Here is a 14,656-nt window from a genome sequence, read left to right as displayed (position 1 = left end):
CGCCTTTTTTCTTGAGTTACCTGTGCAGATGCCATACCACGGCAAGCATGGAGCCCGCTCAGCTAACCATCACCGTATGTCTCCTGGGTGCTGGCAGACGTGGTACTGCATTGCTACACAGCAGCAGTTTATTGCCTTTTGGCAGCAGACAGTGCAGTATGACTGGTAGCTGTCGTCGACGTAGTCCCGGGTGCTCTTTTAACTGACTTCGATGAGGTCAGGGGCGCCTGGGCAAACATGGGAGTGACTCAGCCAGGTCATTTCCCTTGTTTCGTCTCATGGCGATTGAGTCCTACCAGCAGTGCACTGTCTTTTAATCTGCAGCTAGCAGAAGACGATGGCCAGTAGTCATACTGCACCGTCTTCTGCCGAGCACCCAGGAGATGTCGATGGCTAGAGGTCGTACTGCACAGTCTGCTGCCAGCAAGATGTATAAAGATAGATGAAGTGGCTCAAAACAAGAAATAGACCAGATTTGTTTTGTATTCATTTTCTCCTCCCTCCCTCCCTCTGTGAAATCAATGGCCTGCTAAATCCAGTTTTGAGTTCTATCCTTGAGGAGGCCATTCAGTTTCTCGCAAAGCCACCCCCTTTGTTGATTTTAATTCCCTGTAAGCCAACCCTGTAGCCATGTCGTCAGTCGCCCCTCCCTCCGTCAGGGCAACGGCAGACAATCGTTCCGCACCTTTTTTCTGTGCAGACGCCATACCACAGCAAGCATGGAGCCCGCTCAGATCACTTTGGCAATTAGGAGCACATTAAACACCATGCGCATTATCCAGCAATATATGCAGCACCAGAACTTGGCAAAGCGAAACTGGGCGAGTAGGCGATGTCAGCACAGTGATGAGAGTGATGAGGACATGGACACAGACTTCTCTCAAAGCACGGGCCCTGGCATCATGGTGCTAATGGGGCAGGTTCATGCGGTGGAACGCCGAATCTGGGCTCAGGAAACAAGTACAGACTGGTGGGACCGCATAGTGTTGCAGGTCTGGGACGATTCCCAGTGGCTGCGAAACTTTTGCATGTGTAAGGGCACTTTCATGGAACTTTGTGACTTGCTTTCCCCTGCCCTGAGGCGCAAGAATACCAAGATGAGAGCAGCCCTCACAGTTGAGAAGTGAGTGGCAATAGCTCTGTGGAAGCTTGCAGCGCCAGACAGCTACCGGTCAGTCAGGAATCAATTTGGAGTGGGCAAATCTACTGTGGGGGCTGCTGTGATGCAAGTAGCCAAGGCAATCAAAGATCTGCTGCTATCAAGGGTAGTGACCCTGGGAAATGTGCAGGTCATAGTGGATGGCTTTGCTGCAACGGGATTCCCTAACTGTGGTGGGGCCATAGACAGAACCCATATCCCTATCTTGGCACTGGAGCACCAACTACATAAACCGCAAGGGGTACTTTTCAATAGTGCTGCAAGTACTGGTGGATCACAAGGGACGTTTCACCAACATCAACTTGGGATGGCCAGGAAAGGTACATGACGCTTGCATCTTCAGGAACTCTGGTCTGTTTCAAAAGCTGCAGGAAGGGACTTTATTCCCAGACCAGAAAATAACTGTTGGGGATGTTGAAATGCCTATAGTTATCCTTGGGGACCCAGCCTACCCCTTAATGCCATGGCTTATGAAGCCATACACAGGCAGCCTGGACAATAGTCAGGAGTTGTTCAACTACAGGCTGAGCTAGTGCCGAATGGTGGTAGAATGTGCATTTGGACGTTTAAAAGCACGTTGGCACAGTTTACTGACTCGGTTAGACCTCAGCGAAACCAATATTCCCACTGTTATTACTGCTTGCTGTGTGCTCCACAATATCAGAGTAAGAGGGAGATGTTTATGGTGAGGTGGGAGGTTGAGACAAATCACCTGGCTGCTGGTTACGCACAGCCAGACACCAGGGCGGTTAGAAGAGCACAGGAGGGCGCGGTGCACATCAGAGAAGCTTTGAAAACCAGGTTCATGACTGGCCAGGCTACGGTGTGAAAGTTCTGTTTGTTTCTCCTTGATGAAACCCCCTGCCCCTTGGTTCACTCTACTTCCCTGTAAGCTAACCACCCTCCCTTCCTCCCTTCAGTCACCGCTTGCAGGGGCAATACAGTCTTTGTTGTTTCACATTCATGCAGTCTTTATTAATTCATCACACAAATAGGGGGATAACTACCAAGGTAGCCCAGGAGGAGTGGTGGAGGAGAGATGCACCAGGAGGGGTGGTGGAGGAGGAAAGGACAAGGCCACACAGCACTTTAAAAGTTTAAAACTTTAAAACTTATTGAATGCTAGCCTTTTGTTGCTTGGGCAATCCTCTGGGGTGGAGTGGCTGGGTGGCCGGAGGCCCCCCCCACCGCGTTCTTGGGCATCTGGGTGAGGAGGCTATGGAACTTGGGGATGAGGGCGGTTGGTTACACAGGGGCTGTAGTGGCGGTCTGTGCTACTGCTGCCTTTCCTGCAGCTCAACCATACACTGGAGCATATTAGTTTGATCCCCCAGCAGCCTCAGCATTGAATCCTGCCTCCTCTCATCACGCTGCCGCCACCTTTCAGCTTCTGCCCTCTCTTCAGCCCGCCACCTCTCCTCCCAGTCATTTTGTGCTTTCCTGCACTCTGACGTTGTCTGCCTCCACGCATTCGTCTGTGCTCTGTCAGTGTGGGAGGACAGCATGAGCTCAGAGAACATTTCATCGCGAGTGCGTTTTTTTCGCCTTCTAATCTTCGGTAGCCTCTGGGAAGGAGAAGATCCTGTGATCCTTTGAAACGCATGCAGCTGGTGGAGAGAAAAAAAGGGACAGTGGTATTTAAAAAGACACACTTTATAGAACAATGGGTACACTCTTTCATGGTAAACCTTGCTGTTAACATTACATACATAGCACATGTGCTTTCGTTCCAAGGTCACATTTTGCCTCCCCCCAGCGCATGGCTAGCCCCTCCACCCTCCCCGTGGCTAACAGCGGGGAACATTTCTGTTCAGCCACAGGCAAACAGCCCAGCAGGAATGGGCACCTCTGAATGTCCCCTTAAGAAAAGCACCCTATTTCAACCAGGTGACCATGAATGATATCACTCTCCTGAGGATAACACAGAGAGATAAAGAACGGATGTTGTTTGAATGCCAGCAAACATACAGTGCAATGCTTTGTTCTACAATGATTCCTGAGTATGATTCTCTGAGTAATTACTACAACTCCTGAGGAAGCTCGTAGAAGGAAGGTAATATGGATGGGGGGTGTTCAGCTGTTGTGACCTGCACTGGATGTGCTATGTTTGTCTTTCTTCCACAGGACAGATGCGACTTTGTCTGTACAAAGTGCAAGCTGGTCTCCATACTGGAAGAGAAGGTTCAAGGTCTGGAGCAACAGGTATCGACCCTGTGTTGCATAAGAGAAACTGAAGATTTCCTGGATGGATGTCAGGATAGGCTTCTACGGGCACAAGGTTCTGAAGATTCAGAGCAGGCTGCACATCAGGGACAGAAGGATGGTGAAGAAATTTGGCATCATGTGACCTCCAGAAGAAAAAAGGGGAACGTCCATGTACCAGCAGGGCAGATACAGGTAAGTAACCGTTTTCATGTTCTCTCCACAGGTACTAATGCGGAGAGTGGACCAGATGATACGTCTGAGGGAAGGGAGCAGAAGGAGACTCCGCCAATTGGAAGGCATGAGATGCACTGTCCTAGGGTTGGGGGTTCCACAACCACCGCTCCCAAGAGAAGGAGGCGGGTGGTGGTGGTCGGGGACTCTCTCCTCAGGGGGACTGAGTCATCTATCTGCTGCTCCGACCGGGAAAACCGAGAAGTCTGCTGCTTGCCAGGAGCTAAGATTCGCGATGTGACGGAGAGACTGCCGAGACTCATCAAGCCCTCAGATCGCTACTCCTTCCTGCTTCTTCACGTGGGCACCAATGATACTGCCAAGAATGACCTTGAGCGGATCACTGCGGACTACGTGGCTCTGGGAAGAAGGATAAAGGAGTTTGAGGTGCAAGTGGTGTTCTCGTCCATCCTCCCCGTGGAAGGAAAAGGCCTGCGTAGAGACCGTCGAATCGTGGAAGTCAACGAATGGCTACGCAGGTGGTGTCGGAGAAAAGGCTTTGGATTCTTTGATCATGGGATGGTGTTCCAAGAAGGAGTGCTAGGCAGAGACGGGCTCCACCTAACGAAGAGAGGGAAGAGCATCTTCGCAAACAGGTTGGCTAACCTAGTGAGGAGGGCTTTAAACTAGGTTCACAGGGGGAAGGAGACCAAAGCCCTGAGGTAAGTGGGGAAGTGGGATACCAGGAGGAGCTATGAGCAGGAGCGCGTGAGAGGGGAGGGCTCCTGCCTCATACTGAGAAAGAGGGGCGATCAGCAGGTTACCTCAAGTGCCTACATACAAATGCACGAAGCCTGGGAAACAAGCAGGGAGAACTGGAAGTCCTGGCACAGTCAAGGAATTATGATGTGGTTGGAATAACAGAGACTTGGTGGGATAACTCACATGACTGGAGTACTGTCATGGATGGATATAAGCTGTTCAGGAAGGGCAGAAAAGGTGGGGGAGTTGCACTGTATGTAAGGGAGCAGTCTGACTGCTCAGAGCTCAAGTATGAAGCTGCAGAAAAACCTGAGAGTCTCTGGATTAAGTTTAGAAGTGTGAGCAGCAAGGGTGATGTCGTGGTGGGAGTCTATTATAGACCACTAGACCAGGGGAATGAGGTGGACGAGGCTTTCTTCCGGCAACTCGCAGAAGTTACTAGATCGCACACCCTGGTTCTCATGGGAGACTTCAATCACCCTGATATCTGCTGGGAGAGCAATACAGCGGTGCACAGGCAATCCAGGAAGTTTTTGGAAAATGTAGGGGACAATTTCCTGGTGCAAGTGCTGGAGGAACCAACTAGGGGCAGAGCTCTTCTTAACCTGCTGCTCACAAACCGGGAAGAATTAGTAGGGGAACCAAAAGTGGATGGGAACCTGGGAGGCAGTGACCATGAAATGGTCGAGTTCAGGATCCTAACACAAGGAAGAAAGGAGAGCAGCAGAATACAGACCCTGGACTTCAGAAAAACAGACTTTGACTCTCTCAGGGAACTGATGGGCAAGATCCCCTGGGAGAATAACATGAGGGGGAAAGGAGTCCAGGAGAGCTGGCTGTATTTTAAAGAATCCTTATTGAGGTTACAGGGACAAACCATCCCGATGTGTAGGAAGAATAGTAAATATAGCAGGCGACCAACTTGGCTTAACAGTGAAATCCTTGCTGCTCTTAAATACAAAAAAGAAGCTTACAAGAAGTGGAAGATTGGACAAATGACCAGGGATGAGTATAAAAATATTGCTCGGGCTTGCAGGAGTGAAATCAGGAAGGCCAAATCACACCTGGAGTTGCAGCTAGCAAGAGATGTTAAGAGTAACAAGAAGGGTTTCTTCAGGTATGTTAGCAACAAGAAGAAAGTCAAGGAAAGTGTGGGCCCCTTACTGAATGAGGGAGGCAACCTCGTGACAGAGGATGTGGAAAAAGCTAATGTACTCAATGTTTTTTTTGCCTCTGTCTTCATGAACAAGGTCAGCTCCCAGACTACTGCACTGGGCAGCACAGCATGGAGAGAAGGTGACCAGCTCTCTGTGGAGAAAGAAGTGGTTTGGGACTATTTAGAAAAGCTGGACAAGCACAAGTCCATGGGGCCAGATGCGTTGCATCCGAGAGTACTAAAGGAGTTGGCGGATGTGATTGCAGAGCCATTGGCCATTATCTTTGAAAACTCATGGCGATCGGGGGAGCTCCCAGATGACTGGAAAAAGGCTAATGTAGTGCCCATCTTTAAAAAAGGGAAGAAGGAGGATCCTGGGAACTACAGGCCAGTCAGCCTCACCTCAGTCCCTGGAAAAATCATGGAGCAGGTCCTCAAGGAATCAATCCTGAAGCACTTAGAGGCGAGGAAAGTGATCAGAAACAGTCAGCATGGATTCACCAAGGGCAAGTCATGCCTGACTAATCTAATTGCCTTCTATGACGAGATAACTGGCTCTGTGGATGAAGGGAAAGCAGTGGATGTGTTATTCCTTGACTTTAGCAAAGACGGTCTCCCACAGTATTCTTGCCAGGAAGTTAAAGAAGTATGGGCTGGATGAATGGACTATAAGGTGGATAGAAAGCTGGCTAGATTGTCGGGCTCAATGGGTAGTGATCAATGGCTCCATGTCTAGTTGGCAGCCGGTATCAAGTGGAGTGCCCCAGGGGTTGGTCCTGGGGCCGGTTTTGTTCAATATCTTCATAAATGATCTGGAGGATGGTGTGGATTGCACTCTCAGCAAGTTTGCAGATGACACTAAACTGGGAGGAGTGGTAGATATGCTGGAGGGTAGGGATAGGATACAGAGGAACTTAGACAAATTGGAGGATTGGGCCAAAAGAAATCTGATGAGGTTCAACAAGGACAAGTGCAGAGTACTGCATTTAGGATGGAAGAATCCAATGCACCGCTACAGACTAGGGACCGAATGGCTCGGCAGCAGTTCTGCAGAAAAGGACCTAGGGGTTACAGTGGATGAGAAGTTGAATATGAGTCAACAGTGTGCCCTTGTTGCCAAGAAGGCCAATGGCATTTTGGGCTGTATAAGTAGGGGCATTGCCAGCAGATCGAGGGACGTGATCGTTCCCCTCTATTCGACATTGGTGAGGCCTCATCTGGAGTACTATGTCCAGTTTTGGGCCCCACACTACAAGAAGGATGTGGAAAAATTGGAAAGAGTCCAGCGGAGGGCAACAAAAATGATTAGGGGACTGGAACACATGACTTAGGAGGCGAGGCTGAGGGAACTGGGGATGTTTAGTCTTCAGAAGAGAAGAATGAGGGGGGATTTGATAACTGCTTTCAACTACCTGAAAGGGGGTTCCAAAGAAGATGGCTCTAGACTGTTCTCAGTGGTAGCAGATGACAGAACAAGGAGTAATGGTCTCAAGTTGCAGTGGGGGAGATTTAGGTTGGATATTAGGAAAAACTTTTTCACTATGAGGGTGGTGAAACAGTGGAATGCGTTACCTAGGGAGGTGGTGGAATCTCCTTCCCTAGAAGTTTTTAAGGTCAGGCTTGACAAAGCCGTGGCTGGGATGATTTAGTCAGGGATCGGTCCTGCTTTGAGCAGGGAGTTGGACTAGATGACCTCCTGAGGTCCCTTCCAACCCTGATATTCTATGATTCTATGATTCTACGTGCTATTGGCCTGGAGCAGTAAAGTGTCCTACCATGGTGGACGGAATAAGGCTGCCCTCCCCAGAAACCTTTTGCAAAGGCTTTGGGAGTATATCCAGGAGAGCCACGAATGCCAGGGCAAATTAATCATTAAACATGCTTGCTTTTAAACCATGTATAGTATTTTAAAAGGTACACTCACCAGAGGTCACTTCTCCGCCTGGCGGATCCGGGAGGCAGCCTTGGGTGGGTTCGGGGGGTACTGGCTCCAGGTCCAGGGTGAGAAACAGTTCCTGGCTGTCAGGAAAACCGGTTTCTCCGCTTGCTTGCTTTGAGCTATCTACAACCTCATCATCATCATCTTCCTCATCCCCAAAACCTGCTTCCGTATTGCCTCCATCTCCATTGAAGGAGTCAAACAACACGGCTGGGGTAGTGGTGGCTGAACCCCCTAAAATGGCATGCAGCTCATCATAGAAGCGGCATGTTTGGGGCTCTGACCCGGAGCAGCCGTTCGCCTCTCTGGTTTTCTGGTAGGCTTGCATCAGCTCCTTAAGTTTCACGTGGCACTGCTTCGGGTCCCTGTTATGGCCTCTGTCCTTCATGCCCTGGGAGATTTTGACAAATGTTTTGGCATTTCGAAAACTGTAACGGAGTTCTGATAGCACGGATTCCTCTCCCCATACAGCCATCAGATCCCGTACCTCCCGTTCGGTCCAAGCTGGAGCTCTTTTGTGACTCTGGGACTCCATCATGGTCACCTCTGCTGATGAGCTCTGCATTGTCACCTGCAGCTTGCCTCGCTGGCCAAACAGGAAATTGAAATTCAAAAGTTCGCCGGCCTTTTCCTGTCTACCTGGCCAGTGCATCTGAGTTGAGAGTGCTGTCCAGAGCGGTCACAATGGAGTACTCTGGGATAGCTCACGGAGGCCAATACTGTCTAATTGTGTCCACAGTACCCCAAATTTGACCCAGCAAGGCCGATTTCAGCACTAATCCCCTTGTCAGGGGTGGAGTAAGGAAATCAATTTTAAGAGTCCTTTAAGTCGAAAAAAAGGGCTTCGTTGTGTGGACGGGTGCAGGGTTAAATCGATTTAATGCTGCTAAATTCGACCTGAACTCCTAGTATAGACCAGGGCTAAGAGGGACATGGCATGTGGCTGCTACTTAGAAGGTCCCTGGGTTGGGGCCTGGAGTACTGGGTGGGCTTGGGTCCCCCGCAACAGCCGTTGGGGAAGTGGGGGCTGCACCCTGAGAGAAGGAAGTTTAGACAGGCCTAGGGAAGGGACTGTACGTGGAACTGTTACCCTCCAGAAGGGGGCTGAAGTGAGACTGACCCAGCTAGAGAGCTGGGGTCAGAGGACTATAGGACATGCAAAGAGTCTCCAGGGAGGAAGCCCTGTGGCCATAGGCACCAACTCTATGCCTGGGGTGCTCTGGGGCTGGAGCACTCATGGAAAAAAATAGTGGGTGCTTAGCACCCACCAGCAGCCCTGCCGATCAGCTCCTCTCCCTCCCCCACAGCACCTCCCGGTGGCCCACCAATCAGTTCCTCCCCCTTCCTCCCAGTGCCTCCCATCCACTACAATCAGCTGTTCAGCGGTGTGCTGGAGGAGAGGAGGTGGAGTGAGGATGGGGTGCACTCGGGGGAAGGAGCAGAATGGGGTGGGAAGAGGTGGGGCAGAGTGGGGGTGGGGCAGAGTGGAGGCAGGAAGAGGTAGGGCAGGGATGGAGTGTTGAGGGAAGTGATGGAGTGGGGGCGGGGCCTGAGGTGAAGCAGCGGTCAAACACCCCCAGGGAAATGAGGAAGCCAGTGCCTATGCCTGGGGTGCTGCTCCATCCCAGAGCAGGAACCTTCACATGTAAGCTGGACAGCTAGGGCAGTGGTTCTCAACCAGGGGTACATGTACCCAAGGTGGTCTGCAGAGATCTTCCAGGGGGTATATCAAGTCATCTAGATATTTGGCTAGTTTTACAACAAGCTACATAAAAAGCACTAGTGCAGTCAATACAAGCTAAAATTTCATACAATGACTTGTTTATATTGCTCTATATACTATACACTGAAATGTAAGTATTATATTTATATTCCAATTGATTTTTTTATAATTATATAGTAAAAATGAGAAAAGAAGCAATTTTTCAGTAACAGCGTGCTGTGACACTTTTGTATTTTTATGTCTGATTTTTGTAAGCAAGTGTTTTTTAAGTGAGCTGAAACTTGGGGTTCTGCACTACAAATCAGACTCCTGGAAGGAGTACAGCAGTCTGGAAAGGTAGAGAGCCACTGAACTAGGGTACTGAGATTGGTCCTCAGACTCACCAACAGGGCCTGAGTCTGGGGAGGGCTACAGAGACATTGCCAGTGGAGGGGTACCATGATGGGTCCTGTTGTACTGTGGAAGGACTGAGCCCAGGGAGGGCTACAGAGAAGGACACACCCAAAGAAGGGGTACAATGATGGGCCCCTTTGGGCTGTTAAAGACTGAGCCGAGGGTGGGCTGCAGGGACATACCAGCTGAGGGTACTGTGATGGGCCCTATTGGACTGTCAAGGACTGAGCATGGAGAGGGCTGCATGACATTACCGAGGGCCCTGAAATAGGCCCGGTTGGATGGTATACCCCAGAAGGGGTTTGTTTTGCTGTGCACATGGACTGTATGTGATGTGGACAGAAGGCTGGGTCACCAAAGACCCGCCTCAGGAGTGCAGTGGCCGACCAGGGGCACAATGCGCGGAGAAGTTGAGAAAAATTGCAGGTGTGCCCACACTCACCTGGTGTACACTCACGTGAGGTGAGTCCCACACCATTACAATAATCTGTTTTTTAATAATTGCCAGTCAGTGGGAGTTGCACCTGTTTCGCCAAAAGGAGTATTTATCCCAGAATCTTTAACATTCCCCTGGAAAGCCACCTGAGATGGGCATAAGGGGCCTTGGTTTCCCATCTTATCTAAAGGGTGGCACTTCTCTCAGTTCAGCAGAGTACTGCACTGTAATGCCACCATTGCCCACACCAGACTGCAGATCAGAGAGTGGGACTTGATTCCACAATCATCTGTCTGTCTAAGAAGTGATAGTGTTATCAGTTGAGTTATATTATTGTTCTTAGGGTGAACACCTTTTGGCTATCAGCGCTCAGTATCACTGTCCTAGCAAGGAGAAAACACCTAGACTCACAGATCCAGACCAACAAGCACATAGCTAAGAAGATGTAGAAACATGAGATCAGGGAGAAGAAAAATGTTTAACTGTGCCATGGACTTTCTCTTTCCATTGCACAGTAGCTCCAAGAAATTAGAACTTGCTACTTCAGCTGACATTTCAGCAAGTTGTTTTCTTCCTGGAGCGCTCTTTTCTGGCCTTCATGGAATGTGCAACATGTCCACAGCTCTTACGTGCCACCCCCAACATATTTACAATAACACAGCTAAGTCATTCATTCATGACTAAGTTAAAGTAGCATTCAAACCTTCAAAGCATGCGATGTCTATAAACCCCATAAATTATGCTGGCTCTGTTATCTGATATAATGAATCAAATTCTTGGGTGAGTCACAATCTGAAATGGTGGTGGGTCTCATTCATCAGGTTTACCACAGCAGCCATTTAAAAAAAGTCTTTAATTTACAGCACTATGTGTTTCCCAGTGGAACAGCTAGGCAGCATAGCCATACTTGACTGATCCACTATTAGATTTCCTACCTATCTCTGCAGCGAGATATGAAAGTTTCTTTTGGCTGGAATTAGATGGGCTATGTCCTGTAAGGTAACACTTGGAGGTTTTGTATATTTTAATTCAGTTCTTGGTTGTTCCTCCCTGCTTGTCTGCTGGGAGAGAAAAGTGGAGGAAGAGAGAACCTTTGGGGGCAGGCAGTAGTGTGACTACTCGTTTTCTCACATTGGCAATCAGTACTCATTCGCTGCTGGCGGGGAGGTTAGAGGATTTTTTTTTTATTAGACTAGTCTCTGGTGCAATTGGAAAAGGATCAGGGATAGTTGATTAACCAGAAAAGCCTCCCAAGATTTACTATGGGAGTATCAAAGAATGATGGATGGGTAAGTCGAGAAAAGACCCTTCAGTTTGAACACTCGTATTTTTGTAAAACTGCTTCCTTCACTTTCTCCCACGGAGTAGGGCCCTATAACTTATAAGTTGGAGTTGTGACCCACTTTTTCTTGTAATTTTTTCCTTTCTGTTTTCTCTGCCAGCAAGACTAGGCTTTGATCCAGACTGAAAACTAATTGCTCTCAATAGAGAGAGTAAACGTCTTTGGTATACAAAAAGAAACTGGATGGAAAGTTAAAAAGGTGTGCTTTTGTTAGATTTTGGCCGAGGCATTGAGATCGATTCGGAACGAAGTGAAATAAAGGGTTTTGTTTGTCCCAAAAGACCTTTCAGACAATACCAACACAAGGAAGCTTTTATTTAAGATACTCTTCCCCAGAACTGGTTTCAACATTTGTTCAGACTCCAAGACCTGTGGTTTACTTAATATTCTGCAGGGAATGTATGCAGCCTACGCAAAAAATAAGCAAATCTGAACAAGTTTTGCTCAGAACAAAATTTGGTATTGTTAAGGTCCTGAATAAGTGACATTGCATTATCCGTTTGCCATGCAGCACTAATTGTAAGTAATGAAAATGCATTCAAGTACGACATTTAGTCCCAATGGACTTTTAAAGTACACTACTGGCCACCGTTCAAAGAATGACACAGCTAGTATTATAATTGATGGAGTCTGCCTATGCATATGCTGTCTGCTACCGTATATAGCTGAACAGTTTTTCTCAGATAATATTCTGTCGGTTCACACTGATATTTTTTTTTAGAAGAGACATTTAATAAAAGCAATCTCTCATCCTGAAGCAGTATTGTGGTAAGGGTGACAGCTGCCAGGTATTCTGCTGAAGCAGCTATGTTGCATAAACAGACATTCTTTGACTAAAGTTTAAACTATTTAAAAATAACCTCTTGCGTTCCCTTTGTTTTCACTACCTGGATATGGTCACTGTCAGAAGTGTAGGACCTGACAGCTGAGGCACCAACCAGAGCCTACAGATTATGGGATGGGTGTGTGACTGATTAACGTTTTTAAACATGACCATTTTTGTCACCACTGGGTGCTAGTGGTGTTTAAAAATGTTAGTTAAAACTAGTTAATTAACACACCACTCATTTTCCCAGTCTAGACAAGCCCTTAGAGGCAGGATGCGTGTATTGTTACTGCTCATTTTCCTGAGTTCCACTTTTCTCCCAACCATACATCCGTGCAATCCCTCCCCCCACCAAAAGAAGCCAGCAGAAGACACCCTGCAGTCAGTGAGGTTGCTCAAGTGTAAATGAGAGCAGAAAGTGCTACACTGACTTAAGAAATAAACATCTTTCTAAGATCAGATTTAGAACTTTTGGCCCAAATTTTTCTCGGCTGTATCAGTGTAAATCCAGAGCAACCTCCATTGAGTCATTGACACTGAGAGAGGAATTTGGCCCAGGATCACCTTAAGAGCCATAGGCTGTATCCACACTGCAAAGAAAACCGACAGCACTGAGTCTCAGAACCCACACTGGGCTCAAGCTGCAAGGCTAAAAATAGCAGTGTAGACATTCCCGCGTGGGCTGGTGCAGATGCTCCAAGACTCTCCACCCTTGCCATGTTTCAGAGCCCAGGCCCCTGCCTGAGCGGGAATGTCTACACTGCTCCTTTTAGCCCTGAACCCCGAGCCCTGTGAGCCTGAGTCGATGGATCCAGGCTCCCAGATGCAGCGTCACAGGGTTTTCTTTGCAGTCTAGACATACCCTTCAGTTAATGGAGTTACTGTGGGAAATGAGCTATTTTGGAGATTTTGCCATAGTAGCAGCAGCAACAACAACAAAAAAGGACAAATACTGAGATTTTTTACTTGATCCTTACTCAAGCAAACTCCCTCTGATTGTCTGAGTAAGGGCTAATGTGATTAAAAACTGAAAAAACATGTCATGATCTTAGTCATATTCTAAAATGTCAGTGAACTGTATTTCCTATGTTGCCCTAGCCACTATGGATGAAAGGTCTTATGCAGAGGTCTAGCACAAGGCCTATGCACTACTTAAATCCCTCAAAACAGGGCATAGCTGGGACTATTTTGAGGTCTTAAATGAATGTAAGAGGCACAGAGGCCTTGAGCTGCCTCCTGCACAGGAAGAGTTTCACTCAGTGTAAAGAAAACTTACTGATTTCTGCTTTATTCATGTATAGGCCATTTTTATAGTCTTTGGAGGGACATGAAATTGTCGAGTAGCAGCCTGTGTAGAGCAGCAGGGAGACGGCAGATTACTAAACTGGCTGTCACACAGAAACCCTGACGTCATAGGTAGCATTCTAAGGAAAGCTTTTTACTGAGTAAAAAGAAAAGGAGTACTTGTGGCACCTTAGAGACTAACCAATTTATTTGAGCATGAGCTTTCATGAGCTACAGCTCACTTCATCGGATGCATACTGTGGAAACTGAGTGTCAGTTACTATATAAAAGAGCAGAGATGTATAGGTAGGAAATTAGGGTGACCAGATGTCCCAATTTTATAGGGACAGTCCTGATATTTGGGGCTTTGTCTTATATAGGCACTTATTACCCCCGACCCCATCCCGATTTTTCACACTTACTATCTGGTCACTCTATAGGAAATGCACAGTAACAAATTCTACTCTGTATCCCATGTCTTTCTAGGGCCTTAGGGAGATCAAGCTATTTCACCCCTCACTTTTCATTATGTTACATCATTCTGCAAATAGCCTAATGTAACTTTACACAATCCAGTACCCATGTAACAGTACAGCAAAGATCTATAGAAGCAAATAGGATTTTCCACAATTAGACAACATCAAAAATATGCACAGCTTCCAAAAAAGATGGTTATTTACTGACTTCGTAAAAATGGTAAGTAAGACAAAGTTCTTAATTCCAGTAAAGCTTGTTTATTATATACTGAAGTTTTTGTGCGTGGACAATATGGAGACTGGTGGTGGTTGTAAGCAGAAAGCAGTATGTAAAACTTTGAAATATTCCAGGTAGCTAATATGCACTAGCGGTCTATCCACTTTCCACTCCCCTCCCCCAATAAAAATCAAACTGGAGGACAAAGACAGGACTAGCAAAGTCAGTTTTCCTGTATTAATGTGAACCTTGTAAAGATTTAACTGGTGCTTGTGTCTAGTGCTTAATGAACCAAATCCTGAGAGGTGCTGAGTACCTGCAACTCATCAGATTAAATAAACCCTGAGGTCCTTAGTTTTACTCAATCCTTACTCAGGCAAACTCTGTGCACCAGAGCTGGAGTGGCGCTGAGCAGCTGTTGAATTCAGCAGGAGTTGCAGATGGTCAGCACTTCTCAGGATATGGCCTGTTGACTTCTGCTATAATTTTGCTTGAATAAAACCTGAATAAAGACCAGGTGCTCAGCTCTGATTATGACTTGTCCCAATGGGAATTCCTGGTGTTTAC

The 14,656-nt window shown here is 47.5% G+C and overlaps 1 protein-coding gene across 4 annotated transcripts in view; it reads left to right on the top strand.

Moving 5' to 3' along the window:
• The window catches only part of TRIM55 (tripartite motif containing 55), a 62,593-nt gene that overhangs the window by 41,569 nt on the left and 6,368 nt on the right, over positions 1–14,656 (top strand). The window contains exon 10 of one of the 4 annotated variants that reach the window (XM_074944291.1): positions 3,284–3,556. The exons of the other annotated variants lie outside the window; for them this stretch is intronic. Within the exon in view, the coding sequence (XP_074800392.1) occupies positions 3,284–3,556 (273 nt within the window). The remainder of the gene's footprint in view (positions 1–3,283; positions 3,557–14,656) is intronic. 4 annotated transcript variants of the gene reach the window in all.

Source organism: Natator depressus, chromosome 2, assembly GCF_965152275.1.
Source record: "Natator depressus isolate rNatDep1 chromosome 2, rNatDep2.hap1, whole genome shotgun sequence".
Classification (NCBI taxonomy): Eukaryota; Metazoa; Chordata; order Testudines; family Cheloniidae; genus Natator; species Natator depressus.
Note: the sequence above shows the minus strand (reverse complement) of the source record. Positions and strands in the feature narration are given on the sequence as shown.